The 27,804-nt window shown below is 36.9% G+C and overlaps 6 protein-coding genes across 25 annotated transcripts in view; 3 read left to right on the top strand and 3 right to left on the bottom strand.

Annotated features, from left to right (window-relative positions):
* Positions 1-23: 23 nt before the first annotated feature.
* LOC107272633 (ATP-dependent DNA helicase PIF1) lies at positions 24-2,989 on the bottom strand. 4 transcript variants are annotated; one of them, XM_015749965.2, is made up of 3 exons: positions 2,846-2,988; positions 2,157-2,407; positions 24-2,091 (listed from the first exon to the last, which is right to left on the bottom strand). In XM_015749965.2, the coding sequence occupies exon 3, from the start codon at positions 2,078-2,080 to the stop codon at positions 218-220; it is 1,863 nt and encodes a 620-aa protein (XP_015605451.1). In that variant the 5' UTR covers positions 2,081-2,091; positions 2,157-2,407; positions 2,846-2,988; the 3' UTR covers positions 24-217. The 4 variants fall into 4 exon arrangements, with proteins under 4 accessions (XP_015605451.1, XP_024945673.1, XP_024945672.1 ...); XM_025089905.1 differs by lacking the exon at positions 2,157-2,407 and having other exon boundaries at positions 2,846-2,989; XM_025089904.1 differs by lacking the exon at positions 2,846-2,988 and having other exon boundaries at positions 2,276-2,519.
* LOC107272630 (transmembrane GTPase Marf) lies at positions 2,627-7,961 on the top strand. 6 transcript variants are annotated; one of them, XM_015749958.1, is made up of 13 exons: positions 2,632-2,783; positions 2,996-3,082; positions 3,576-3,862; positions 3,930-4,450; positions 4,542-4,649; positions 4,978-4,998; positions 5,248-5,401; positions 5,491-5,629; positions 5,692-6,005; positions 6,067-6,362; positions 6,434-6,604; positions 6,695-6,891; positions 6,968-7,961. In XM_015749958.1, exons 3-13 carry the CDS (start codon positions 3,685-3,687, stop codon positions 7,170-7,172), a joined length of 2,304 nt encoding a protein of 767 aa, XP_015605444.1. In that variant the 5' UTR covers positions 2,632-2,783; positions 2,996-3,082; positions 3,576-3,684; the 3' UTR covers positions 7,173-7,961. The 6 variants fall into 6 exon arrangements, with proteins under 6 accessions (XP_015605443.1, XP_015605448.1, XP_024945667.1 ...); XM_015749959.2 differs by having other exon boundaries at positions 2,634-2,783; positions 2,999-3,082; XM_015749957.2 differs by lacking the exon at positions 2,996-3,082 and having other exon boundaries at positions 2,627-2,783.
* Positions 7,962-7,996: 35 nt separating this feature from the next.
* LOC107272634 (APOPT family protein CG14806, mitochondrial) lies at positions 7,997-13,368 on the top strand. 5 transcript variants are annotated; one of them, XM_025089908.1, is made up of 6 exons: positions 7,997-8,186; positions 8,252-8,461; positions 8,535-8,582; positions 11,778-12,191; positions 12,282-12,510; positions 12,569-13,307. In XM_025089908.1, exons 1-4 carry the CDS (start codon positions 8,121-8,123, stop codon positions 11,862-11,864), a joined length of 411 nt encoding a protein of 136 aa, XP_024945676.1. In that variant the 5' UTR covers positions 7,997-8,120; the 3' UTR covers positions 11,865-12,191; positions 12,282-12,510; positions 12,569-13,307. The 5 variants fall into 5 exon arrangements, with proteins under 5 accessions (XP_024945676.1, XP_024945674.1, XP_024945677.1 ...); XM_025089906.1 differs by having other exon boundaries at positions 8,535-8,705; XM_025089907.1 differs by having other exon boundaries at positions 8,040-8,181; positions 8,535-8,705.
* On the bottom strand, positions 8,776-11,771 carry LOC107272636 (early endosome antigen 1). Of its 3 annotated transcripts, XM_025089902.1 has the most exons (8): positions 11,408-11,771; positions 10,904-11,342; positions 10,494-10,771; positions 10,161-10,421; positions 9,998-10,098; positions 9,706-9,919; positions 9,424-9,651; positions 8,776-9,350 (listed from the first exon to the last, which is right to left on the bottom strand). In XM_025089902.1, the coding sequence occupies exons 1-8, from the start codon at positions 11,501-11,503 to the stop codon at positions 8,934-8,936; spliced, it is 2,034 nt and encodes a 677-aa protein (XP_024945670.1). In that variant the 5' UTR covers positions 11,504-11,771; the 3' UTR covers positions 8,776-8,933. The 3 variants fall into 3 exon arrangements, with proteins under 3 accessions (XP_024945670.1, XP_024945668.1, XP_024945669.1); XM_025089900.1 differs by having other exon boundaries at positions 10,494-11,342; XM_025089901.1 differs by having other exon boundaries at positions 10,494-11,342; positions 11,420-11,771.
* A 32-nt stretch (positions 13,369-13,400) lies between the features above and the next one.
* Positions 13,401-16,517, bottom strand: LOC107272631 (protein claret segregational). 2 transcript variants are annotated; one of them, XM_015749963.2, is made up of 5 exons: positions 16,275-16,517; positions 15,903-16,090; positions 14,779-15,838; positions 14,418-14,715; positions 13,401-14,337 (listed from the first exon to the last, which is right to left on the bottom strand). In XM_015749963.2, the coding sequence occupies exons 3-5, from the start codon at positions 15,747-15,749 to the stop codon at positions 13,639-13,641; spliced, it is 1,968 nt and encodes a 655-aa protein (XP_015605449.1). In that variant the 5' UTR covers positions 15,750-15,838; positions 15,903-16,090; positions 16,275-16,517; the 3' UTR covers positions 13,401-13,638. The 2 variants fall into 2 exon arrangements, with proteins under 2 accessions (XP_015605449.1, XP_015605450.1); XM_015749964.2 differs by having other exon boundaries at positions 14,779-15,757; positions 16,275-16,515.
* Positions 16,518-17,689: 1,172 nt separating this feature from the next.
* LOC107272659 overlaps positions 17,690-27,804 on the top strand; it is a 17,987-nt gene continuing 7,872 nt past the window's right edge. Inside the window, exons 1-2 of one of the 5 annotated variants that reach the window (XM_025089911.1) lie at positions 17,690-17,911; positions 25,130-25,330. Coding sequence is in view for 1 of the 5 variants with exons in the window: in XM_015750030.2 (XP_015605516.1) it covers positions 25,509-25,545 (37 nt within the window). In the remaining 4 variants the exon portion in view is untranslated. Of the gene's footprint in view, positions 17,912-18,108; positions 18,144-24,033; positions 25,045-25,129; positions 25,331-25,352; positions 25,546-27,804 lie in introns of those variants that run through there. The other 4 variants (XM_025089910.1, XM_015750033.2, XM_015750032.2 and 1 more) reach the window with 4 other exon arrangements.

Below are 27,804 nucleotides of genomic sequence, written 5' to 3'. Positions count from 1 at the left end.
TGATAAATAATTACGAACGATTCATCGGTGAAAAAAAATATTTATTATCTCGTGATTATCATTTTTAGCCCAATCGACCTACCACGAGCGTGGATCGATATTGTAAGCTAACGGTTTAATTTTTAAACCTAATAATCTATAAAAAGATAGAATTTACATTCAATATAAATCCGAAAAACTGTCATTAGAGCTTCTTGTGTCTACTATAATCAATCTATCATAATTTATTAGCACTTTTCATCTTTCTACCTAATGGGATCATGTCCATCTGTTGCAAATTCCTTCTGAACCTTTTGTAAAATTCTAATACAGTAGTGTTAGCCCAGACTTGATTCACGTTAAAATCTAGAACGCGCAAAGATTGCAAACTTTGTGCACGCGATAGAGCTACGTAGGCTTGACCAGAATCGAAAACTCTTCCTAGACTCATTTCAACGCAGTCCAATGTTAGCCCCTGGCTTTTATGGATGGAAAATGCCCAAGCTAGTTTTAGAGGAATTTGCTTTCGAAAAAACATAGATCCACCTGATGATTTTATTGACCACTTTTCCATTTTCGCCAAGTAATGTTCACCAGCACGAAAATGAACTAATGGCACGTCGTCCACGAATTTAACTATAACGCCTCGTGCTCCGTTAACTAGTCCGTTCGCAATATTAATATTCTTTAGAAGCATAACTTGGGCGCCGACTTTTAATTCGAGTCTTCCTGGAACTGGCAATTGTTTATCTAGTGTTTGGCTTACCATTGGATCAGAATCCTGTGCCATGAATATTTGAGACTCTCCTGGTAAACATGCCAGCTGCGAATTGTTTATTGCATTTGCTTCATTGATATGTGAACACAGTCTTGTAGCAAGTATTCCATCGTTTTCGATCTTTTGTAATGAAGTAGCTTTTAAAGTATTTGCAATATCTTCAGTAACTCTACCAATCCGTATGCTGTTTAATATTTTTACAAAGGCAGGATCTTTCTGTCGATGTACTTGTTGTAATTCAAAACTAAAATGCACACACTTCTTCCACGCTTCACTCTCAAAGCAAAACTTTGCTTTTTGTTCTTGTTTTGAAACAGGTGGCAATTGTAGAAAGTCACCACACAAGATCAACTGAATTCCACCAAATGGTCTATCATTCTTTCTTACATGTCTAGCAACTGCTTCAATCTTGTCGAAGTAATCTCCATCGACCATGGAGATTTCGTCAATAACTAAGTGCTTGATTTTTCTCCACGTGGAAGCCGCGGCTGATTGTGATGCCATTGAGAAGCATCTGTCCAAGGTAGCATGTCCAAGTCCTATCCCCGCAAATTGGTGTAACGTAATTCCTCCTATGTGACAGGCTGCAACTCCAGTACTAGCTGTAGCTATAGTTGTATCTGGTGGTAGTGCAGCTATAATCCTCTTCAATAGAAATGATTTACCTGTACCAGCACTGCCAGTAAAGAATATATTCTTTTGACTGAGAGCCATTTCCAAAACCTTATTTTGTTCTGCAGTCAGGTTTCTTATAGTTGGATTTGCATATAATTTTTTGGCCTTGGGAATGCTTGGTGTATTTTGATTGATAAGTTTCCTCTTCCTGGAGTTACTTGGAGAAGGTGTAGTAGTAGTAACACGAGATACAGAACTGGCCTTTTCCTTGGCTTTATCGATCTCAGCTATCGTAGCAGGACTTATCTCTTGCACACCACCAAGAGATTTATTTGAAAGAAGTTTCTCTCTCAAAGGATTTTTTAATGACTGCTCTGTTTGGCCAGTCATCTTGATAAATATTATTTTCATGAAATTTATCAGATTCGCAGGAGGTGCATTGGATAATAGCATAGTGCATTTGACTTCGTTAAATATAATTGAAGATTTTCCCTCAGACATATATCTGTTTAAGACACGAACTCCTTTCAGCTGGAGTCTTGTAACTTCCTTTCCTTTGTCAGCTCGAACTTCCACAAACATGTCTCGAAAATTATTTCGAGTTAATCGCAATACTGCCGTCTTATAAGTACGTTTTTTAATAAGTACTCCCAAAGTATTGAGCCATTCTATGGTTGCAGAGCATATTAAGGAACCGTCTGTCTCCATTTCTGCTACACCTATTTAATTTTTATCCCTCAATTAGTATTCCAATATACTTAATTCTATAGAATATAAAAAGTACCTCTTTAAGAAACGCTAGCAAAGCTAAAATCCTGCAGATTAAACTATCCCGGTAAACACCATTTTCCGGCCATTTGCCAGGTGAGGTTCAAAAACAGTTTGATTGACAAATTCAGGTACCTGATTGGTTGACTACCACTTCGAATAATTTTTATCAATGAGGAGTCTGATTTACTGAGTTTCTCAACAAATCAACTTCCGTACTTAGTCTTCCATAAACATTCACATTAAAAAGAAAGAAATATTGAAAATCTATAACATAATAATAATCGTATATAATATAATATACGTATAACAATCATATATTATGAATATCAGAAAAAATTTGTCTAAATTCTAAAAGCAGCTGTTAAAAAAAAACCTATATGATTCAAATCCACATGGAGACTAGAGTAGTCTACTCTAATAGTCTAGTCTAGTAGTCTACTCTAGTCTCCATGCAAATCCATTTTGTTGGTAATATTGACTGCTCGTCACATGTTCATACGAGCCAACTTCATTCTAGTTGATTCTAGTTTGTGAGTTCATTGATGTTTTTCGTATTTTAATTGTAGTGATTCATTAGACTTTATAATAATTAATCATATACGCGCTGGTACGCAAGATGCCGCACAATTTGTAATCGGCGGTAAGGATTGTCTTTTAATACGGTATCATGCAGCTTCAAGATCATTTTAATACATGTCTTACCTTCATTTTTGGATACACCTCTTGAGCGTTAATACATATTTTGTAACTGTTCAACTGCGCAAATACCACGTTACGTCAGATTTAACATGTAGAGATTAATTAGACTTATATGAACATGTGTAAGTATGCCATTGTGCAATAATGTTCCAGCAGTAACTACAACTTGGCATGTGCCAGCCAACAATCTTTTGCTGACATTACTTGAAAGGACACAGACCAATGCCCAAAAACAAGCAGGTTTTTCTGGACTTAATTTATGAAATTCCATGTATTTATCTTTCTTTTGCCAATCGTTGCCTAGTAATTGTATGATTTCTAATTGTCATGTAAATTTATGAAATTTCACTTCCACTCAGTATGTAACATCACTGCTAAGTACTTGCGATTAAAATATGTATATACATATTAGAATAAGATAAATATATATACAATAGAACAAAATTGATAGAACCAATCTGTTAAAACAATTGTTCTCTTATACAAATTTCTTGTATACAGTAAGTTATCAGTATTATGCAGTTACTCTATTCGATGTTACAAGAATTATTGTTCTTCATTATTTTTATAACATTTATACAGTACCACTGTGGAGCAATAGTTCTGTATGTAACTTTCAGTTAGTTCTTGTTGTCTCGCTCTGTTCTGTGTATAACGCACTTTTTTTTCATAAATGCGATACTGTAATTCCATTCCACAAGATTCTTACCGTCGCTTTGTTTTTTGATTTCAGTTGGTCCCGCATGCCGTGCACTGTTACCAACGTTCTGCCTAACCTATCCAGCACCATATTTTCATTAATTTGCCAAGTACATTTCACCCTGCAATAAAGTATACGAGTTATGGCTGCATACATCAATCGTACAATTTCAATGATTGGCGGTGACAGTCAGCTTCGTGCAAATGATGCTAGAACGGACAATTCTCCTCTGCAGATATTCGTCAAAGCAAAGAAGAAGATCAACGACATATTCGTGGAAATAGACGACTATGTTCAAGATACTGTTCTGTTTATGGATTGTAAGTTTCAGTATATTATTTTATATAATAAAAGATTAATCAAAATTACATAAATTTTTTTTTACAGCTTTGCGTGACGATCGCGATATCGTCAATGCCGAGGAAGCCAAAAAGATCGAAGCTTACATCCATAAAGTGCATGCAATTCGTGATGTCCTTAAACGAGATCACATGAAAGTTGCTTTCTTCGGAAGGACAAGTAATGGAAAAAGTACTGTAATTAATGCAATGTTACGTGATAAAATTTTACCAAGCGGAATTGGACACACAACCAATTGCTTCCTTCAAGTCGAAGGCTCGGATAATGGAGAGTCATATCTTATGACTGAAATGTCGAAGGATAAACAACCCGTACAATCTGTTGGTCAACTCGGACATGCATTGTGCAAGGAAAAATTGTGCGAGAGTAATCTGGTACGAATTTTCTGGCCAAAGGAGAAGTGTTTACTCTTGAGAGATGATGTAGTATTTGTTGATAGTCCTGGAGTGGACGTCACTGCGAATCTCGATGAATGTATAGATAAGCATTGTCTGGATGCAGACGTTTTTGTTTTGGTAGCCAATGCAGAGTCCACCTTAATGGTTACGGTATGTAGTATTTACCATCAATGAGTGTTTCTGAAGTTGTCTAATGTTAGAGGAATACCATATATGGATAGAATATTTGGTACTGTTACAGGAAAAAAATTTCTTCCATAAAGTATCAACAAAACTGTCTAAACCAAATATATTTATTCTGAACAATCGTTGGGATGCTTCTGCATCGGAGCCGGAATTTTTCGATCAGGTATTTCAGGTTTTTTTTTATAATTTTGTACTACAGTAAGCTAGTTGTGTTTTAGAAAGGTCGTTTAAGTTTTGATTATAATATACACAGGATGTACCATATCATGCAGATATTCTAGAGGGACTAAGTTATATGCATCCTGTACTTTTTGAAAGCTAACACTTAACGTCGAACCTCTGTTCATAATTGACAAGAAATCATATTATTTGAGCTGATGCGATATTCCATTAAATTACATAAGACTAATCTCGAAAAGTGAACATGGGTTCCACATGCTGTGTCGGCTTTTTCTCATTAAAAACTCAGTAATTTCGAATTTATTATTTAGCTGGTCAATGAACAGAGAGAGGTAAGCAGTCATTATTCTTATTCATTCTCACGAGTTACGCCGAAAAAATATTCATGCTTACTGTACGTGTATTAAATGGTAGCTTAGAGCACAAGCAAATAAGCACAACGACAGGCATATAGATTCACGAGAACATTCCTGACCAAAGTGTCGTGAGTCTGAAAATGCTTTGAAACGCTTTGGATTTGACGTAAAGAATGTTATAATCGCAAAGTGACTTTTACTTTATAGACGTTCGTTTCTGTGTAGGTCAGAGCTCAACATCAGGAACGTGCTGTCGATTTTCTGGCAAGGGAACTGAAGGTCTATTCGCCTAAGGATGCTGAGGAGAGGGTCTTCTTCATATCTGCAAAGGAAACGCTTAACGCGCGTTTACAGGAACAGCGTGGTCAACCAGCACACAGTGCGTTAAAGCTTTTTTTTTAGTCATAATCTATAAGAAAATTCTCTGTATAGGAAAGCAAATTTGTATACTCTTTAAAACGTTATCAGATGGTGCTTTGGCAGAAGGTTTTCAAAATCGATACTTCGAGTTCCAAGATTTCGAACGAAAATTTGAGGAGTGTATCTCGAAGTCTGCTGTTAAGACAAAATTCGAGCAACACTCTCAACGTGGAAAACATATTGCCACGTAAGTCTTGTTTTGAAAAGCTTAAAAAACTGTTGAATAAGCTAGATCTTTATATTGTACAGGGAAATACGTCAAACCTTAGATGAAATTTTGGAAAGAGCACAGAAGATGCGTGCTGATCAACTCAATATCAAAAAAGAAGTTCACGACAGACTGAACTACACGGAACAGCAGCTCATGCTGTTGACACGTGAGATGAAGGATAAGATTCATCATATGGTTGAAGATGTTGAGCAACGCGTTTCTAAAGCTCTCAGTGAAGAAATAAGACGATTAGCTGTTCTTGTTGATGAGTTCAGTGTTCCTTTCCATCCAGAGCCATTGGTACTAAACGTTTACAAGAGAGAACTTCATTCTCACGTAGAACATGGTTTAGGTAAGTAAATCATGTAATATTATAATTAAAGAATATCATTAATCCTTTTATATGTTTAAAGGTTCAAATTTAAGAGCGCGACTCAGCACTGCTTTGGCCTTGAACATGGAGACTTCACAGCGTGAAATGACAGAGCGAATGTCTAGTTTATTACCGGATACGAAAAAAGCGATGTCAGTGAATATATTACCCCGGAAGGAACCCTTTGAGATTTTATACAGACTCAATTGCGACAATCTCTGTGCGGATTTCCACGAGGATCTGGAATTTCGATTCTCGTGGGGCATCACGGCGTTGATCAGCCGATTTGCTGGAAAACAGAGTCAGAAATTAGCCGTAGCTAACTATCCCCAAGATGTGAGTGTCTGTATGATTTGATGCTTACAAATTATGTATTGAGTTATACTGTAATTAAATTTCTTTTTTAGATTCCACCTTCTATCACATCTCCTGTCGATAGTATCGATTCGATTAAATATGTCACGAGCGCTGCCGGTTTGCCATCAAGATCAGATGATTGGTCCAATGTCGCAACAAGAATTGCCATAGCTTCCATTACCTCCCAGGGAACGATGGGTGGTCTCATAGTCGCAGGATTTGTATGTAGTTTTATTAAGAACTTAATCTAAATTAAACTTCTATAGTTATTATAATAGGAATGAAACAGCAAGTTTTTGTTACTCGTCTAGATGTTGAAAACAATCGGCTGGAGGCTTATAGCAGTAACTGGTGCAATTTATGGCGCTCTATTCCTTTATGAACGTCTTACCTGGACGAATAAAGCAAAAGAACGTGAATTTAAGAAACAGTATGTCGATCACGCCACGAAGAAGTTACGACTCATCGTTGATCTGACATCTGCCAATTGCAGTCATCAAGTACAGCAGTAAGTTTTGAGTCTTTTTCTGTTTTAATCAAATTTAGCTCAATATAATGACACTCTATTATTTTATTCTGTTCAGAGAATTATCGAGTACCTTTGCTCGTCTCTGTCACTTGGTCGATGAAGCTACCTCCGAAATGGACGATGAATTAAAGAAAATTGCCAGCACGCTGCGCACTCTGGAAGAAGCTGCAACCAGTGCGAAGGTTTTACGAAACAAAGCGAATTATTTGGCAAACGAACTCGACCTCTTCGATGCAGCATATTTGAAATCGCTCAATTGAGTTTCTGTCAAGAGTTCATTAGTGTCTTGCAGAATTTTTTTGAGTCTTGTGTCAATGTTATTGCACGGAGGTTCCTCAAATAACGATCGATTATGTAGTCAAGAGAGATTAAGGATGTGTCTTTGCATCGTATGATAGTATCGATTATGATCATGTTTTATATAGTCGTATATGCACAGATTTATTTGAATGAAAAACCCCCGAGGCATAAACGGAATGTTTAACTACTTAAGCATCTAGTCCCGATTCGATGAATATGTGAAGTTCGACTCTTCTTGTTAGCACAACTAGAGTGTAAAATTTTAACTTGTTTTATTTCAATTTTCTTCATTTTGCGTCTGAACGTTAAAGACGAACTCCCATTAAACACAAATTGAGAATTAAGATAAAATTTTCTCGAGGAATTAGCTTCTGCGATAAATTGTCCGTAGTAGGCATGATATTAACTGATTAGACGTAATGATTGCAATTTCTATGAAACAAGCTTATGACGTGGTTGAAATATCGTTTACACTATTTAGATGAATTTCTTTTTTTTTCTTTATTTTTTTGAAGAAATGATATATTGTGTCTTGTTTGGCTTGGGATGACAATACGCGGATATTTTGTATCAGTGCGTTGTTATAATTAACTGTTGAATTCTTTGATGATGGTCATTAAATTTCTACATCTATTGCAGAGACATTTGTTTTATGTAAGTAATGAAATGCTGCGATCAATAGACTTTGTTAAACGAGAAAATGTATATTAGAATTATATTAATAAAGAGTTGATTGTTGTACATGTAAATACGTTTTTATCATTCAAAATAGTAATCAGTATCAGTTGATAAGAACGTAGAAGGGTAAGGCCATGATATCAATTGATCAACCAGCTACCAACTGTTGTGTAAGCAGTATAAACATGGATACGGTTATGGAGTGATTATGTATTCCAACCAGCAAGAATATGGCTAATATAAATACATATTTACGGCAATTACATTTAAATAATCATGCTCGCCAATTTTGTACGGTAAATCTTACATATTAAAGATTAAGGAATTTCAGTTAATACATATCATTTTATTTTCCATGTAGAAAGTCAATTCTAACCTTACATCCAAATCACCCATTCAAAGCGATAGAGATCTAATAGGACCGCCTGATTCAATCTCCAACTTGAGGCCAATTATTTTTGCAAAATCTGACAGAGAAACGGAACTGGAAAAAAAATACAGAGAAACTCGCGAGGCTACTCAAGAATGGAATCAACGATTTTGGACAAAACACAATACCAATTTCTCACATGTAAATATCTCATCATAGCTACTAGTATAGGCGAATCATGAAAAATTTGTTTATACATATCTATCATTTTCAGGAACGTAAGCAATTCAAGGAATTACTGAAAAAGGAAGGGAACAATTCTGTGAGTGCTGACGAAATGTCTGTGTTTTATAAACAATTTCTTGATAAGAATTGGCAGAGTCATTTAAATTATAATATTGCATGGTATAAAAAGAATCTTCACTTGTTGCTCTTAGAATTCAGGGTAAGATTATCTAAGCTAAAGTTTAAGTAAATTCTTTATATACTGTATATATAAAACTTTTAGTATAAACTTAGTAAATCATATTTCTTAAAACGTTACGATGATTTTATTGTACCAGACCTATACATGGTAGTTGATTTACTTACATCTTTGTTGTTACTTCTACTCATTGTCCTACACAATACATGAAACAGTGAGTTTTTATCCAATATCAGAAGAACCACTATGTTAAGCCATATAATTATTTAATCCACGTTTTCCGGTCTGTCTGCTGTATAGAATCTCTTGTTTCAAGCATTGAATCTCTTCTTCCTTTTTATGGACCACAATTGTAAGAAATCTTTGTTGTCTTTTCTCGCATTCAATCTCTCTCTGATATTCCTTAGTCGTTTCACACAATTTCTCAGCTGCATATTTTGCAGCCATTAAAGCTTTCCGTTTCTGCTGTCTAAGACAGTCCAAATCAGATTCCAATGCTTCACACTGTTTACATTGTACTCCAGTACTATTAGCTAATTCAGCTTCTGCTGTCTCTAATGCAAGTCTCAATGAGCAATTTGTTTGCTTCTCAGAATATATCTGATCGGTGAGCTGTTCAAATTCTCGTGCAGCTTGTTGAGCGATTTTTTCACTTTCTTGTAGAAGCTATAAGAAGTACCATTTGCATTTTATTATTACTTCCAACGGCTAGTGCAGACTGTGTTAATGAGAAAATCACCTTCTTAAGTTTCTTAATGGTTTCCTCTTGATCCAGTATAATTTTATCTTTGATTTTTAATTCACAACAATAATTCTCCTTACAGCGCTCCAACTCTCGCTTAAAATTATCACATGCTTTGGCTTCTTCGTGTAAGCAAGATTTTAACGTCTGTATTTCCTCTTCCACATCATGACACTTGCATTCGGTAGACTTTAATTTACACTGTAGATCACACATTTCGGCATCCTAAAAGATTATATCATTTAATATGGAGCAATCTGTGTTCATTTTTCTTTATACTTTTTCCTGAATACACGCATCTTTGTTCTGGAGCATTTCTTGCTGCTTACTACAAATGCCTGTTAATTCGCATACTTTCTTCTTTTGTATTTTTACAACATTTGTCAATTCCGTAATCATCTCTTGCAATTCATTCTTTTCAGTGGACATTATGTCCTCCTTCTGTTTCACAGCACATTTAATTCTGCCCACTTCGTCAGCGACTTCTGCGCATCTTTCAATAAAAAAATAATCGTAATTATTATCTGTTGCATAAGTATAAACGCTGTTAATATCTGCTAATGCACATTACTTTTTTACTTCATTTTCACACGCAGCTTTTAGTTGACACTTAAGTTCCTCGCATTCGCATTTCAGCTGTGTGTTTTTACACATAACATCGTCCATCTCTTTCTAAAAACAATATTCTCTTCTTACATTAATTTATCAATTCTCTATTCATATCCTCAACTCACTCGAAGAGTTAAAACTTGCTTCTGTAATTCATCTTTACTGGCTTTCATAATGTCCGTTTGGTCTCTGGATTGTTTTGCTAGATCCATTGCTACGTTTCTGGATCTTGCTGCCAAACTAGCTTGTTCTTCAGCCTTCTCCATAGCTTCTCTCATACATGCTGCTCGCTGCTCACCTTCTTTCTTCAGACATTCTATACTACACGTCATAATTTTCAATTTTTCTTCAAGCTCTTGAGTACGCTTTCTCTCGTTCATTAGATCCTAAAAAAATTCTCGAATTACCTACGTTAAGTGCTATAATGTTTCTATCTATTACATCAAAGCCTAAAAAACCTTTTGTAATCGTTCGAAATTCCTCTTAGCAAAAGACGAGTCAATTCCCTTTTCATACCATTGAAATTGTGATTGGCTTAATGTATCCTGAGCATATTCGTCACTTTGTTTCTCTTCTTTTAATTTATCCTTGGAAATACTACTACTATCAAGATGTTCCTGAATTTTCAATTCTGAATTATTTTCCTTCGGCCTTAGTTCAGGTACGTCAGTTTTGCTTTTTTGTTGCTTTCTCACAGGTTTCTTTGTTACGTCCTCATTGCTTGTTATCTCCTTTCCTATAAAAGATTTGTTACCTCTAGTCTCATCTGGATGATCCTCATTTTGAAACATTTCTCGATTCTCACTTACGACCAACGTACTATTTTGTTGGTTTAGATTTTTATCAAGCGAATCTTTCGTAGAATTACCTTCATGATTTTCTTCGCTATTTCTCTCTGTGTTATTTTCCCTGACTATTTTATTTTCATTCCCACTTTTGGAAATAGTATTTGCCTGAGTATCCTGATACGAGACTTGAATTCCTTCCCCATGCCCGTCAGTCGTAACATCTGTTTCATCATCCCGAGTAATTCTCGAGTTTGTACTTAGTTCGTTTAATTTCCTTGAATTTTTATCTACTAAATTATAAGGACGCGGTTTATTATTAATTGAGTAATCCATTGTTCCCTTTAATTTAGAACTTCTACAAAAACATGGCTGACGTTGCGGCTGACAAATCTTAGCACCACAAAAATCTCCTGTGTTCGCATTATTCGTACAAACACAATTATCACGTAGTCTCTTTACAGTTTCTCTATGATGCAGACAAGTACATGGTTTCTTTAGTTTTATTTTAGCACATTCGCCCTATATAAAAGGTACATAAGTTATCGGAAATAAATTTATTCTACTTGAAGATAATAATGGCTTGCCTGAAACTGTACTTTCTCCATTCGTTGTAGTTCTGTTATATTCGTAATACACCTCTCGATTTCTTTAAGTCTCGAAACGATAGACGACTTTGGCATTCCAAATTTTGTATTTTCTTCTTGTTACACATTCCTCAAATCGAAGATCCAATATCGTACGAGTCGACAAACCCTTCATGTTTTTTGACGGACGATTAGACGTGGATCCTTTCATTCTGAATAAGCTGATTGTATCATACAAGAGAAGTTGTCTGAAATGGATATTAATAAAAAAAAGAAGGAACAAAAGATTGACATAAGCGGATCTGCTAGACTTTTAGCAGAGTAAATGAGATTTTGCGAAATGAAGTATCATACTTTTGGTTTTTAATAGGAATGGATGATGGGGAATCCTGTGGCATCTCCTCAAGGGATGGCAGTTGGTGCAACCTTAGTAAAGGCATTCAGGCCGAATTTTTAACGTGTTCCTCATCGTCTGACGTATCGAAATCAGACAGCGAAGATGGACGAATGATTAAGGAGTCAATTAATAATGAATTATCCAGCAATACTAGTCTCGAAGAACCTTGCTATTCTATGAATATGACACTGAAGGATTTTGAACAGGATTATTCTAACGACAGAGGAACATCTAACGTTTCTAAGTTATCATTAATTCGGAATGAGATTTCGAGGATTTGTACCAGTTATTTGAACTGGGGTATCCTTTTAAGTTTTGGTATTGGATTGTGGGCTTCTTTGTGTATCGCTGATACGATTCAGACGAGTTCTTTTACAAATAAGGAAAGTAAGACTCTTTTTTGTCTAGTTTAACCTTTTCTTTTTACAAGAATTTCGTACTTATAAGGTTTCATTGACTGTTCAAATTTGATAAAAGGATGGATTGCTGATGTAATCGGTACCAAGAAAATTACTGCTAATGCAGAAACAGTTAAGAGCCAACCTTCTCGTGTTTGGTGGTTATTTTATCTTTGGAATTACATCTGGAAATTTATCGTATCCAGTAGAATCTTTGAGATTTTACTGCTCGTGATGCTTGTCACTTTGGCGTTTTACGTCGAACGTTATTTTCAAAAGAAGTTTGGATATTCTAAGAGTGCCTATGCGTGAGTAACAAACTATGTAGTATTTTCTATTATACAATGTTTTTTTTTCTTATCACAGACACTATTTCTATGATTTTCTTCGGTTGAGTACTGAACCTATAAGATCGGAGGATGACGGTCCAATAATTCATATTATGGAAGAAGATATTCTACAAAATGATAAAAAAGATATGGATTTAATTGGGAGATTTACAAGAAAGATAAATATGATCTACAAGTGCAGCTGGAAAAGAGAAATTTTTTCGAATTTGTGGCAAGTCATACAACGTGTTACGTATCGTGATTTGTCAATTGAAAGATCCATGATTTCGATAAACGATCAATGTTTATCATGGAATTCTGATTTTAACAATCTGAAATCAATGAATGTTATAGAAAGTGATAACAGTAGCGAGGATGAATGCCATTTGCCAAACTCTTGTGATTCTGAAATTGAATTTATTTCTGAACGGAGTAGTAACTCGATATGGCGACAATTTAATAACGATAATTTTCACGTGTCCCAAAATGATTTTCACGTGTCCGAAAAATTATTTTTCAATTCAGAATATTTAAGTTCATATCGTACTGAAGATACGGTGAATACCTTCGATTTGGAGATTGAAAAATATTTGAAAAATCAGTCAATATTCTCCACGGGCACTTTTCAAAGGTTGGGAAGAAACGATGGCGGCTCTAAAGATTTGTGTGCCAAAAATATCAATTCGAACGATCACACTGTAAATGGTGGTATGGTTACTTCTTCGCCGGCATTTAGAAACTTTTTATTCAATTTAGAACACGATCAAATGTCTTATCCATACACGTAATTATGTATAGTGTCAGTTTTTGTATTTGTCTATTCTCGGTTAATAAAAAAAAGGCTATAAAATTATCAAAAATTAGTCATGGACTCTTAACATATTTATTAATTCGAATTTGAGTATGTATTACAATAACTATATAAAAATGTATAAAAACTAATGTTTAATGCTATTCAGAATTGTTCTTTGTTAAATTGCCGGTGGGTATTTATAATTGTGTCAACATTTAAATGTAAATTATATTGTCTCTGGAATAATAAGGTAAGTAACTCTTGGCATTAATATTCCGTATCAATGTATAAAATTTATAAGGTACCGCATAACGCTATGAAGCGGGATTGTACGTTATAGTCCGCGTTCTCTTCACATTTCCAGTCTTACAGCTATTGACGTTACTGGCGAAACGTAATGAATTCATGGTTTCATTATAACACTCATCCAAAGGTGACACATTGAGCAACATTAAAGTTTTTGAATTTCCACCAAGTGATGGCATTAAAAGATGCGTCAGTTTAGAGTTTCTGTAGGGAACGTGCTCCTGTTTTTTTAGAAGTGCCAAAATTACATTTCCCAAATTCGCCAGCGACTTGTTTATGTTTTTGGTCTCCGCCGTCCTGACGGCCTCCTCGGTCTTCAATCTCTCGGACCCAGCAAGATCGACTAAATTCAAGTTACCGATGCATACTTCGTCCTTTAATGTATGCGTACCGATCAATCTTATACGCGCCACCGAATGTGATCTTGATGATCGCTCATTGGCTTGAGTTGCGGCCACAGCTCGATTTTCTTGAGCAATTCTTAAGTATTCCTGCAATTCCTCAGGACTGTGTATCTCTTGGACGCTTAAATTACTCACGTACACATCGGTACCCTTTGCATCTGCCATTCGTATCTCGTGGACCTTCGTCTGGGAATCCAAAAGATCCACAATGTGCTCATTGTATATCTCCAAAAAGCTTGCTTCGATTCGATACTCCCATCCAATCAACTCGAATTGCTTCATCTCTTTGAAGATGTGCCTCACCTGAATTATTAAAAAATAATTGTGATTAATGGTTATATCTTGTACATGATTTAATTTTTTAAATAATTTTAAATAATAACCGTGCGTGGTATCATGCCTTCGGCTTCTATTCCAAATCCACCTTCCATTGTGTATGTTTTACCGGAGCCAGTTTGACCATATGCAAAAACGCAGACGTTGTATCCTTCCAATGCAGACTGTACTAGCAATGCTAACTCTTCAAAAATGTCAGCTTGAGTAGCTGATGGTGAGAACACTTTGTCGAACGAGAATTCTATGCGTGATCCTCTCACCTTCCCACCACAATTAGATACCTCTGAATTGTCCATACGACCAATTTCAATTGTACATTCGTCCGGGAAGTTAATCGTGCACAATCTGTAGAAATAGGAATTATGTGAAAATATTAGGAATTGTGAGATTCGTCAAAAGATTATTTACCCTTTCGCTGATTCCTTAGGTATTCTGGGTCGCACACGACAGAAAACTCGAATGTTTCCTTTGAGCTCTTGTATGGCATTATGTAAGATTCTTAGTTCTTTGTCCATGCCATGTATCAAGGATTGCAAATCCTGTTTTGTAATTGTGAGTTTGGTAACCATGTTCCGTTGTAACTCTAAATTTGATTGTAACTCTGTTGTTTGGCTTTCATGCTCTAACAGTTTAGTTTCATATATGTTACATTTTGTTCGAAATGTTTTCAAGTTTGCAACAGTTTCTTGTAATGACTTTTCAGTATCTTCTAACTTCTCATCTAAATTTTTATTTTTAGTTCTTAGTTCTGTTAGTTCAACTGTTAGGGTTTCTAATTCTTGCGTCAAATTATTACTTAATATTTCATACTTTTCAGCCTTTACTCTACTGGCATTTTCTTGTTCTTTCAATGTTTCAACCAGTTCTGCAAGTTCTTTATTTCTTGCAACAAGTTCATCATTCTTTTCTTTCATAGTAGCTAATTTTTCAGATGTTAATGCAAGACGACCTTTTGTGTCCCACCTGCTAGGTTTTGCAGGTACGTGCTTCGCAACAATTGTAGTAGATTTTCTTGACGCACTCTTAGGTGGTCTTGTATTAACAGTCCTAACAATAGAGTTGGTAGTACCTTTAACATTTGGTTTCTTGGCATCAATCTCGCTAGAGGCAGTGCCTGGTCTCTTAACAGCTGTTTTAACATTTGTACTTGTTGTTCCATTTACGCGGTTAAATGTAGATATTGTTTTTGCTCGAATAAGCCCTGTCTTGTTGGGAGGCTCATTCTCGTTTTTGGGTTTTGCATTAATGTTATGTGTACTTTTAGCTTTTGTAAGATTTTGTGATGATTTTGATATACAACTTGCACTTGATGAAATAGACATTCCAGTTGTCACAGTATTCTTTGTGCTGATTTGAGGTCTTCGTAAGCGGGACTCCATTTTTTTAACTGAATATATTTTTTTTAAATATAGTTAAGTTAGTTAATTTAAATAATATTCATTGTCATGAAATAGACCGGCAAACAATTCTGTAAGTGATGTTCGCATTACCATTTCTATAAGAATATGTATGAATTATCAACGTAAACATACCTCAGAACAACGAAGTCGAACTCACAAACAAAACGAAGTGACGGAAAACAGTAACAAGCTGACGCCCGAATTTCTGATCCGCTGGAGTATCAGTTTAATGTCGCTTGGCTGTTATTTAAGATGGGTATTACAGCTTTGAACTTGAATGAATTTCTCTTCTACAGAATCGGAAGCAAAGTTTTTTTTACCTGAAAATATTATATAAATAATATATAATATTATATAAATAAAATATTATATAATGTAAAAGTTAAGTTGATCAAAATATTATTCATCGTCATGAAACAAACCGATAAACAATTCTGTAAGTGATGTTCGCATTACTATTTCTATAAGAATATGTATGAATTATGATAAATAACGTAAACATACCTCAGAACGACGAAGTCGAACTCACAAACAAAACGAAGTGATGGAAAACGGTAACAAACTGACGCCCGAATTTCTCTTCCGTTGGAGTCTCAGTTTAATCTCGCTTGGCAGTTATTTAAGATGGGTGTTACAAGTTTGAACTTGAATGAATTTCCCTTCTAGCGAATCGGAAGCAAGTAAAACTTTTTCGACCAATAGAAAGCTTCTAGAGAGTACTACTGTTGATAAAGTCACGGAAAAAATCTAATAAAGAAGGTTCACAGCCTCATACAGATTTTGTTCTTGGCTAAACATGTTGAATATCAAGATAAAACTTTGCGCATAATTACCGATATATTATACATATATCACAGAGGAACCACAATGACGCTGGCTTGCTATATGGCACGTTCTTGTATAAAGCTCTGAGCAGTTTCCTACCCTCACCACGTTCTGGCTTGTAACCGCTAATGTGACCTGTTTTGCCCGCAAGCGCTAGTGTCAAAGGAGCCTGCTGGCTCTTCGACACTAACGCCTTTTGCGGCAGTGACCACCTTATAGTCACGCGGTTTTCACCTAAAGTGCCCAGACTTGTACATACACGAGACCGCGGCTATATGAAAGCTTTGGCATTTTCAATCTATAACTTGACTACGGGTATCGAGGCACCCAAGTGCACGTGAAAATACCTGAACTCGACAAAATGCCTAGTCTACTTATCTTCCGTCAAAGTCCTACCGATCAAGTTGCAGTATCGTAAGAGTAAATTTATTCAGTTGAAGATGGCAGTACCTCCTGAACATAGTGAACAGCGTTTGGTAATAGATGTTAACTTTTACCTCTATTTTCTTAGGTTTCCTTAATTTACGCTTTTTTAAGCAAATTTGTATATAGAGAGATAGAGAGGGAATACGAGATCATTAATACCATTTTATATTAAATTCTCAATAGTAAAATTCAACTGTAATAAGAAAGCTAAACCAAGTTTCCTTCCACTACCGCAACGAATATTAATTACACAGCGAGCTTTTACGTACGCGGCCAGTTCCCTCGTTATGCTAATGCAAACTCAGATAACGTAGCTAATTTGTTCTCCGTATATTCCAGGCAATCTAAAGACCACTTTCCTTGGTGTATATAAAAATCCTTCATCTCCATTCTGATGGTACAGAGGATCTTATGGAGACTTACAAACCGTTTCTACTACAGACAGATGCACATCTTATTTATAGATTCGATTAACAAACATTCCATGAGCCTCACAAAAAGAAAATGGAGTGACGTCTCCCGCTTTGTGTTCACCAAAACAATCAACTGCGGCGTCGGTTAATATTATTTAAATTTTTATCAGGTCTCACGATCCCATTCTTTATTGCTCCTTTGCTTTCATGCTTTTTATTTTCTACTTACATGCAGACAGTCTCCCTCCCTTTTTCCTCTTCCCGTAACTACGAAGACTTGCGCAATCGGAAAATTCTGTTTGCTAGGAGCGCGGCTTTCCCTTGTACCAGTCACGTGGAGGCCTCGCACGAGAGTTGACGTCTGATCGAATTGCATTCTTTTTAATTGTGTTATTGTATATTCTAACAAGTGAAGTGAAATCAAAATAAATACCTAACTCGTACGTGTAAAAAGCGTCGGTGGAACATCTCATTGCGGTGAGTGAAAAGAAAATATTGTTTTCGAATTCGTCCGATATATAATTTCTACAGTGAAAAACCATAATTCGTTCAGCGCTTTTAATAAAACAATCGTTCTGTATGCTGTATTATAATTTGGAGCTTACGAATCAGAAAATTGTATAGTGAGCCATCGAGAGTTCGTAAACAGAAATTTAATTGTGTTATTGTGTCAGCCCTGCAATTTATTTATCTCCAGAAAGATGTTCAGGTACAGTTGCTTTACCTTTTTAATTTCACTCTAAATTTTATATCGAACTATGAATTCCAATAGATAGTCTAGCGATACTTTCATCTTGTACGAAGTACAAGACGAATAGAATCCACTTTCTGTTATTATCATTATTTATTCACAACTAGCTAGAGGACAATAACGAGTGGAGAACTATTCGTGAGTGAATATACAACGTAGTTATACAAGGTATCTCTAAGTTCATGATAAAAAATCACACACAAATTTTACCATCCAACGTCTTTAACAGCTTAACGTTTTAATCGTCAAATATGAATTTTGCTTAACCTACAAAATAATTATTGATGATACACAAGTCAATTATAACTTTTACAGAGGTCAATCGTTAAACTTTATACGTCATTGGATTTTGTCGTATTTAGTATATTATACAGATTATGGCTTATTTGATGAGCTGCATTAAACTAGAGTGCACTATAAACCATTATTAAATTTCATTGCTCTAATGCATCCTATGACTAGATTGTTAAATTGTCGACTCGCTAGAGTGCACTTTGTTGACTACTTGAAGTATTATCCTAATGGGCGATATTTATAAAAAGTTTATATTATTACGACAGCTGATACGTTGATTGTATTTATTTACCCCTCAGATAATGGCATTGTGAAGACTGAGCCAGATTACTTAGAAAGTTGGTATGGGTAACCATTGTCAAGGTTCTATGATAAATATTTCACGGAGCATCAATTGTTAAGATATAATGGTGGATATTGGACTAGAAAATAAAGGTACAAAACTATATAGAATAGAAGAGAATATCGCGTAATTGACTGCCGTCGCTGAGAATGAGTACGTCAGAATTGTGGGTTGCCGTCCATCACGCTTTTACATAGTCTCGATTAGCGAAGTTTCTCGAGAATTCATAAACGTGACAATCAGTCGATCTCTCGTAGACGCTGAGACGTTGCGACGCTGCACCCTTAATTTGCCAGATTAAAACCATTCGTAAGTTCCGTCGTTGTACCTTTTCTTCTTTTTTTACTTTGCAGAAGTCGTTTGTCTTAATCGCAGAGTACCCATTTACGTATAAGAGGAAACATAAATTTACTTTCTTTTCGACATTTTATTTTTACGTTTTACGTCATCCAGCAACTGGCAATTGTTTGTTTACGTTTTCCATCAGTCGATTGACTTGCAATACGACTCGTGACATTTTACGTCTAATAAACTTGACAGACTTTTCTATAACGTCAATAATTGACCAACTTCCAGCTAGCAGCTTGTTTTAATGCTTCATTACCAAGTCGAATGTTTTTCATAAAAAAATACGGTATTGCTAGCTCGATAGGGAGTTGTCGCCGCCATAATATCAAATACAGACAAAAAATGATAGAGACGTGGAAATACATGAAATCTAAATTACAGACTCTTTTGAGGTTAAAAGCATATGCCCATGTTATTTCGTTCGGATTAATCCTTGGATGAAAATCAGTCCATCACAAGTAAATCGTGATACATGATACATTAAATAATCTATATCAAATTTCAGTTTCCATAAATCATCGAAGTCTCTCGAGTAAAAGTTTCTGTGCTCCCTAAAGCTACATCCGTATATATGTATATGTATGTATATACAATCTTCCGGTTGTCGAGTTACGGCCTAAAAACAAAGCTCGAGGAAGACCAAGAATTCTGGGCGATAAATGAGTGCTAATATTATTTACTTACAATTAGGATTGTTTGTCTGCGTAAAAAAATATTTGGTTACGATCGGTGGTCATTTTTTTCTTAGTATCCGAGAGTATCCAAAGTCGTCAATGCTTTTTCCTACAGCATCCGCCAAAAGTTTTTCGTCTTTTATCTCCATCCTTACTAACTGCGGATCTGCGCAATGAAATTAGATAATCAAAGCAAAGCTCAATCGACCCGAAGACATTATCGACATTATACTCTTATATGTAACTGAAAAAGTTTACTTAGTTATTAATCAGATTATCCTCAGCCTATCTCTTGGGATTTGATCTGAAAAACACAGCATCCTCGAACAATCCTATAAGACTGATGAATGTCTGCGCAGCATCCATGCATGGAGATAAAATTGTATTTTTTTATAAAAACTCATATTCCATATAGAATTATTTTTAACAATTTTATGCTTATCTTCACAGACGTCTCTTATCATTGATATTCGTGAATACGCCACATTTGCTTCGCTTGGTCCATGTAGACTGGCACTGTCATGTACAGAAGGCACCCTAATGACAAATACATTGGTCCATTTGGGTACTAGCTGGATACCAGATGCGAAATCTGCTACACGCGTGTATCGTGCGTAGCATGCGTGTCGTATGTGCGTATCGTATGTATCATGAGCTTATGCAGATTCACATTATTAGCCTGTTACGCATGCCGAAGATGAGAGCATCTTTCTCTTGTTGGTCCAGACCGTCTAAAAGCACTTGGCTAAGATGATGAACGATCTTCTGTGCTCCGGATGAGGAGCAAAGTGCATCTCCATCATCTCCTGGGAACGTCAGCTCAGGTACACCCTGTACATTACACGTGAAGGGGGAGTAGCTTGACGGAGGAGACCAAATGTAATATATTGTCTGAGTCCTATTGTTGAAATTGTGCAACGTGTAACAATGTGGATGCTGGCATTTTTATTGAGAATATCTTGAGAACGTCCATTCAACGATTGTAACCACTGCTTGAATAGTTTCATCCCCCATTCTGTCATTAATGCAAATTCTGGTCAATGCAGACTTCACTTACGCGTAATTAAATTTTTCTTTTTTTCCCAAAAAAATGGGAAAATCTTGACTTGAAATTTGTTTAACGTCCAAATAGGTAAATATGGCTGGGATATATATAGGGTGTATATTTTTTATATTTTCTAATCGATACAACTATCGTGTGTGATTTCACATGATGCATATTACATAGACTATAGGTATAGGACGACGACTGTGGAAATTGATAGTTAAAGTTCACTGGGTTAGACGAGTTACTGGATGCATCTTGTATTATGGTTTGTGATCGATATAGTATTGATTCTTGTGATAAAAAAAAAATAACGTTAAACAGAACTATTCGTTCGATACTGATTACATAGTATGTTTTTTTTTTCTTTTTTTTTTTCGATGAAGATAGTCTTCCCTATACACTGTGTCAATTATTGACTTGGATGTTGCTACTCATTGCAAATGTAATTTATGATTGATTTTTCCCATGAAGAAAATCTTATTATTTAGATTTCGTACGAATTAATGAATCTCATTTGAATTTTGCTTCCAGGAGATTTTTCGTGAACTCTAAGAAATTGTATACTTGAAGTTTAACCAGGAAGAAGTCTTAATGGTCATAAGTCATAAGGTCAAAACACTCGACGGTTTGTCACGTGCAGAAATCGTTGGAGAGACTCCCGCATACCTTTCAACCAGGGATTCATCGCTTTTGTTTAGGAGCTCGTAGTTTTTTGGAAATATTTTTTATTATACTTTTTTAAGGACAGTCTTGTCTGAATTACGAAAAAGGACTATTCCTATGATGCGTCTTAAATCAGCTGCAAAAAAATGCATGCGATACTTTATCTGGCAAATCTGTCACTCGCACGTGACGCAGCATCCGTATATGGTAGATTGATAAATATTGACAGTGTTGAAAGCATGCAAATAATCACAGTGACTAGGAGAGAGGATTTTGAAAATATTTTTTACTCGGGTTATAGGAATGCTTTCAAAATTGAATTTAAATTTACGATGGAATTTTTTGCGTGGTTTCGAAAGAAAAAAAAAAACGTCTTTTCATTTAACGATGTTCGAAAAACGAATTTTTTTTTGTTATATCCACGGTTGGCTTCTGTGTACTCCTTCTACCCCTGGGAAATTTTATTTCTCGTTATTCCAGGGATTATGCGGATGTAGGGAGTATGGGAAAAGGAGACTCAACACTTTTTCGCATATCGTATACATCCGCGAATACAAATTGGCAAGAGCTGCCGGTAGTACTGAGCTAATTCCGAAGACCGAAGTCGATGATTAATGGATAATGTGCTTCGCGATAGGTTTCATGTCCAGTATATGCATTTTGAGGGTACGATTTGAAAAATAACGAATTTACTGGCTCGCTGATTAAAACTCGTTGTGTTTCGTGGGATAACCTGTCGTTTATCAGCTGTCGTATTATTCCCGACTGAATTTAAAGGATTATCGGCTAATGCACGTGCAAATGAAAATTCATTAATGCGTATTAACCTCTCGGGGCCGATTATGCATTGGATCAAAATCACGAGTAGAGAAATCGCAATCGAATAATCGAACGTACTGTTGCGATGCGCCGTGTTTGTTTTATTAATTAAATCATCACGCGAATCAATTATAGTCCGTCCATGGATTGTCGGATGAATTTTAACAGTTTTTTGATTTTATTGTTTTTCTAACCAAACGCGAACTTCTTTTAACATATTAACACTGGCTGTCGAACAGTCGCAAATTCACACGCATCACCCGACCAATCAGCTTCGCGAAGTCTATAAAAATAATTTTTTACATTGAATTTTTTTTTCAATAAGAACGAAAAAGAACTTTTAAAAACATATCGATCAATTAGCGTTTATCGAATGACGTCATCGACACTTTGCTCCGTAAAAGATTAATTTGATTACGTTCAAAGTTTTCTACCTTACAAAGATTGTTTAGTAAGAAAAAAAGTAGTCTGATGAAAAATCGTTGACGTAAAATGCACGTGAGGTAATCTACTACGTCCCAGTACGTCGTGTCGTTAATCATTTCCCGAAAATGAATATGCAGCAAGGAGTTGCATTCGCGAGTATCGCGCAATCCATTATACAGAAAGCACAAGGGGTAGGTAGATCCGTATGCCCATGGCGCGTATTTAACTTGTTAGCATATCACTTTTAAAAAAAAAAGCCAGTAAATCGTTGAGCTCTACAGGACGAAGGAAGAAACGTATGAAGGATGTATAAAGGGTTCTTCTCTGCGGCTCATCCGATTCAGTGCACTTTACCGGTGCCTTGCCTACTGTACATCCATATACAGTGTAACCCGAAGCAATGCACGCACCGATGCACCAGGCAACATCGGTTCCCGTGAAAGCCTTTCGATTTCCGGTTTAATCGCTCGTACAGAAAATACGAAGCGGCAGTGTACGCGGAATGAAAAATTTGTGTCATATGTTCAATACACCTATCGTATATCTGTATATGTATTGCTGCGTCACGTTGCCAATTGTATGAGTTTTCAGTACTTTTAGGTTTTCCTTTTGAATTTACCGGCAACTAGGATGCTCGGATTTTCTCTTCTCCTCTACAATGGTTTTCCATTGCGAGCGGGATATATAACGTGGCGCTGAATAAATCCACTGGAAACACTGAGAACTTCGTGGGAACCGTAGCTCGGACTTTTGTATCCGAGATTACGACGGGAGGGTGGATTTATTTGTCTGTTGTTTCCGACGGCAAAACTTTGTGCCAAATTAAAAGAGTCCGACAGGATCCAATAGGGTCGGTCGAGTGATCACGCGCTGGTGGTACAAATAGTTCTATTTACTGGTCTTATAAGACTGTAAGCCAGCAGGAAACCCATAAACTCATCTCGTATCGATCTCAGCCTTCCGTCCGGTTTGCTCTAATGATTCGCATGGCTCTGTTATTCGTGGTACACGCTCTATCTAGCTTTGAATCGCGGTTGGTTTCATTGCCGTCTATTCCCTTCTGGCTGTTATCCGGCTCTCGAGAATGTTCGATGCTGGACGACGAAAATCTATTATCAAAATAACATTGGCTGTCATCGTGCAATTTTTATGTTAAATTTTTATAATCGTTGTTACACAAAAATGCGTTTAATACGTTATACAATTGTTTCGTGCCGTAACGGATTTTATCATTCGGATTAAGGATGTTGGACGGGACGAAAATCGTTCATCCCGGGGCTCTTATCGGTCTTATCTCGATCCCGCGTGTAACTGACGTGTTATTTTTAACGCGCTTAAGTCTCTTCGATTTATGCTTTTTTCCCCTATCTCATTCTTCCTCTTGTATCCTTCTTGGCCAGAGGGGGGTCCTAGAAGGATCAGGGGATACCTCAGGACTCCCTCTTATCCTGTCTCCTTATTGACAGCGTCCCAAACCCTTTGGAAATCCTCACTCCCTTTGGTTCTGTAGCCCTTTTCTCGATAATTTCCTCGCCCCTTGCTCTCCTTCCCGGGCACGATGTCTTATCAAGACGTTGTCCCTCGGTCGAGTTGGACAGGTTAGCTGAGTCTGCTAAATTCGAGATTATACGATAAGACCCAGCGACCTATGGCACTTTTTGAGCGAGAACCTCGATACTTCGTTTTTATTCAGTTACCAGCGTCATTGCTGTATGGTCTTGTTCGATTTCTTATCTGAGTTATTGTAAATTGATTTTAAAGAATTTGTTTTCCAGCACGTTGCACTAATGACGGTATATGGCTTTCACTGTGTGCAGAGGTACAGAGTGCACGCAGAGAAGTAGCCTGTTGAGAAAGTCTAAAGACGGATCGGCGGTAGGTTGTGGCGCGGTCCTTGAGAAATGATCTGCCAGTCTCCGTTCTTGGGCACAGGGAGATATTCCTTTCTACGTGAAATGTTGCTTTATCTCGGGAATGCCATACTTTGGGAACAGATGGTTCCGACGTTTCCGATAATGTAAGACGAGTGGTTTCCTTGGGGGCTTGCGACAGTCAGAGCTTGAACGTTTCCCCGCACTGCGACGGGGATAGGCCGTTACTTTTGAATCACCCCGGAGACAAGGCTCGGTCGTTGGTTCTGCCGAAAGTTCAATGACGTTCCTTCTGCGTCGATCCAATCGGCTGTTTAAACTTTTCCACCAGTCAGCCAATGTCTGATTAAAGAATAACATTTGTTCTGGTCACGTAAGTTTTTCATATTGGCACAAACTCTCGCTCCCTGTCTCTCCAATGCTAATTTCTAACCGACCTCGCTCTCATTGTATTTCAGTATAAAACAGGAAGGACGAAGCTTGCACGACATCCTGTTTGGAATTGTAAATCACCATTGCCAAGGAATTACACAAGTTTTCGTCATGGATGCCGAAGGGCTGAATAGCGTTCCTTCGCAATCCCTATGGGCACTGTAGCTGTGGTCTTTGTCGACAAGGCGAATATTCAATTGGCAATCATCACCACACGACGGGTTCATGTAAAGCTGGACTTATCAACCTAATCGAAACGTCTCTGCAGGGATTTTCTAGGCTCGCATCCTGTTTGCCTTGGCTACAACCTCCTCGAGAGTACCAAGCAGCTTTGACGAGTATGGCGGATGACAAACCCCAGGGAATTATTTTCACGTCCGAGATCCTTCCTCAAGGACCTTTGTTATGGAATATGCTTATAGCCATAGATATAACTCACAGGGTATGTCATCCTGAGGGTGTCATTCCGACCAATAGGATACCTTTACGTAACGACCACTCAAATCCTATCGATAACAGATTATCACGTGTCATTCAACGCCATCTTGTATAACAATTCTGTATAAGATACCCACAGTCGATAGCCATACGTAAAGAGAGAGAGAGAGAGAGTGTGCCTTGAAAAGGAAGAAGGAAAAATAACGCGAGGACATTTATAAACGTGGATTTATTCTTACGATTGTCACAGTGCTCGAATATATTTTTTCTTTCTTTCTTTCTTTCTTGCTTCTGTTTATCCCCCATTTTCGTGCCGCATTAACGCGTCTCTCAATGCCGAGGAGACGGAGGACATTTGCCGGGACCCTTTTCCAGCCGTGTGTTTGCTTACACGAAATCGTGAGTTGCGGAAAGCTCGTAGCCTCGTTTCTTTACCGCAAGGGGTAGTTTAACGATGTTTGACGCTCCTGCCGCAGACTCTCGTATGCTTTCCCTTGATGCTGCAAGCGCAAAGTATATATTGCCACGACAGGAGCTTATTAACCCATCGCACCCTCTGTGTCGCTGAGTTTCGTGGTTACCTGAAATATATTATGAATCCTTCGCTTAATCACAGCCCCAATGGTTACATTAATTATTACATTGAGACTAGTGAATCTTTTTTTCTAATTCTCCGTAATAAATTTTTGTGCATAGTCAACGTGCTAATTAATTGTACAGATCAACCGAGCGGGATAAGAAATAATTAATTTTGTACAGAAAAAAATGTGTCGTGCCGTTAATTAGCGTGATTTAAAGTAATGCCCGAAAAATTGTAGCGAATGTTAACGCGATTATTTTTCTCTTGATTTATTTCTCCTCCATCGCTCTCGTTTCACACTTTTTCAATGGACCTTACTACCGGAACAAATTCTTTAACACATTTGTATCCGGTGACGTCATAGACTTTATTACGTCACAAATTCAAAGAGCATCCTGCAGCTCACGACCCATTGGAATATTACAGGGCGGACGTTAAAGTGGCTTTACGGACATTTTACGCTCGCAGATTTATGGCTCGGGTGAAACGGCAACGATTTCGCAATGCGCTTCGTAGTGATATAACGTTATACCTTATATGTTACTCGTGTGACCGAGTCGTAATATCGTTACTATAGTCGCGTCTATATAATTCGTATTTGATATCATCCTACGGATGTAAGCCTTCAGGGCACTATCTTTGCGGTTGATAAATTAAGGGAGGATTCGGTTGAGTGGTGAATTTACGATTCGTCCAATACGTTACCTCTGAGGGTGGTCTTTGGCTGGCACGTATAACGTCTGGTAATAATTCCTGATCCCATTGCTTGCACAATGCTCGGAGATATTATTTATTACGTTAATAAAGTAAGGCACTCGTCGCGTCACACGTTCCATGCGACAGGACGTAAGAACGTGCCAGCAGCGAGACTAACGTCACTTCAGGTGCAAAATCCCCTTTACGGCTACTTGAATCTCATTTATATAAATGAGGCTTTTTAATAATTAATCCTCTCGAATTTTACTGCACACTTTGATTACGAAGCGCGAACGATAAAAGGAAACTTGGGATTCGCTCTGCGAGGTTCATTTTATTACATCAGACGTATACATGTATATGCACGCGTAACTGTACTTTAGCGTAGGTAAAATCCCTTGTGGGAAATTTCGCAAGCGTAATATGACTCCTGCCAGATTTCCTTTCTGAATCAACCCCCTCGAGTATATCTTCTTGTGAGAAGATTTTTATACAGGCTACTGTATAACGAGTGGTTTGTATTCCTTCGATTTCATTGAATTTATATACACTTTGACGCATCAACTTTGTAAATACAATAGGATGGGTTACGTTGACGCCGAAGCTATTTAAGTTTGGGGTTAAGAAAGAAAAGTCACGGAAATTCGAATTTTTTATTTCACCCAAGTTAACGAACCGGTTTCTTTTTTTTTTTTCTTTATCCCGTTGTCGTAAAAGATACGGAACTTCAAAGTGATTGTCAGTTCAAGAAGTTCGGCGACGTTGAAGCTGCCCGCGTGTTACGATAATAAAAAAGTTGACGAGAAACAGAAGCGCTCGAAAAATGTGCCCTTTAATACACAAAATTCAGCCTTAAGTATTTTCTTGCCGTTGGTAACGATCGTCCCACGACCCTCTTTGGTCTCTAATGTCTTTCACCACCCACCTCTATAAGAAACTGAAATGCGTAAAAAAAAAAGACTTATCCTTTTGCTGCATCCTACAAAA

This window comes from Cephus cinctus, unplaced genomic scaffold, assembly GCF_000341935.2.
Source record: "Cephus cinctus unplaced genomic scaffold, Ccin1 Ccin1_scaffold1205, whole genome shotgun sequence".
NCBI lineage: Eukaryota > Metazoa > Arthropoda > Insecta > Hymenoptera > Cephidae > Cephus > Cephus cinctus.
The sequence above is the reverse complement of the archived record's forward strand: the minus strand, read 5'-3'. Positions and strand labels throughout refer to the sequence as shown.

What these genes read in the sequence shown, in the direction of transcription:
- LOC107272634 (XM_015749967.2), top strand. Translation starts at nt 11,915, where the DNA reads ATGATTAAGGAGTCAATTAATAATGAATTATCCAGCAATACTAGTCTC. An exon ending in TTCTTTTACAAATAAGGAAA is followed by an intron (nt 12,192 to 12,281) that starts GTAAGACTCTTT and finishes ATTTGATAAAAG; the next exon opens with GATGGATTGCTGATGTAATC. An exon ending in TATTCTAAGAGTGCCTATGC is followed by an intron (nt 12,511 to 12,568) that starts GTGAGTAACAAA and finishes TTCTTATCACAG; the next exon opens with ACACTATTTCTATGATTTTC.
- LOC107272631 (XM_015749963.2), bottom strand. Translation starts at nt 15,749, where the DNA reads ATGGAGTCCCGCTTACGAAGACCTCAAATCAGCACAAAGAATACTGTG. An exon ending in CCTAAGGAATCAGCGAAAGG is followed by an intron (nt 14,716 to 14,778) that starts GTAAATAATCTT and finishes CTATTTCTACAG; the next exon opens with ATTGTGCACGATTAACTTCC. An exon ending in AAGGCATGATACCACGCACG is followed by an intron (nt 14,338 to 14,417) that starts GTTATTATTTAA and finishes TTAATAATTCAG; the next exon opens with GTGAGGCACATCTTCAAAGA.
- LOC107272636 (XM_025089900.1), bottom strand. Translation starts at nt 11,503, where the DNA reads ATGCCAAAGTCGTCTATCGTTTCGAGACTTAAAGAAATCGAGAGGTGT. An exon ending in ATTTCGAACGATTACAAAAG is followed by an intron (nt 10,422 to 10,493) that starts GTTTTTTAGGCT and finishes GAATTTTTTTAG; the next exon opens with GATCTAATGAACGAGAGAAA. An exon ending in TGTGAAAATGAAGTAAAAAA is followed by an intron (nt 9,920 to 9,997) that starts GTAATGTGCATT and finishes TTTTATTGAAAG; the next exon opens with ATGCGCAGAAGTCGCTGACG.
- LOC107272630 (XM_015749957.2), top strand. Translation starts at nt 3,685, where the DNA reads ATGGCTGCATACATCAATCGTACAATTTCAATGATTGGCGGTGACAGT. An exon ending in GCGTGGTCAACCAGCACACA is followed by an intron (nt 5,402 to 5,490) that starts GTGCGTTAAAGC and finishes AAACGTTATCAG; the next exon opens with ATGGTGCTTTGGCAGAAGGT. An exon ending in TGCAGTCATCAAGTACAGCA is followed by an intron (nt 6,892 to 6,967) that starts GTAAGTTTTGAG and finishes TATTCTGTTCAG; the next exon opens with AGAATTATCGAGTACCTTTG.
- LOC107272633 (XM_025089905.1), bottom strand. Translation starts at nt 2,080, where the DNA reads ATGGAGACAGACGGTTCCTTAATATGCTCTGCAACCATAGAATGGCTC.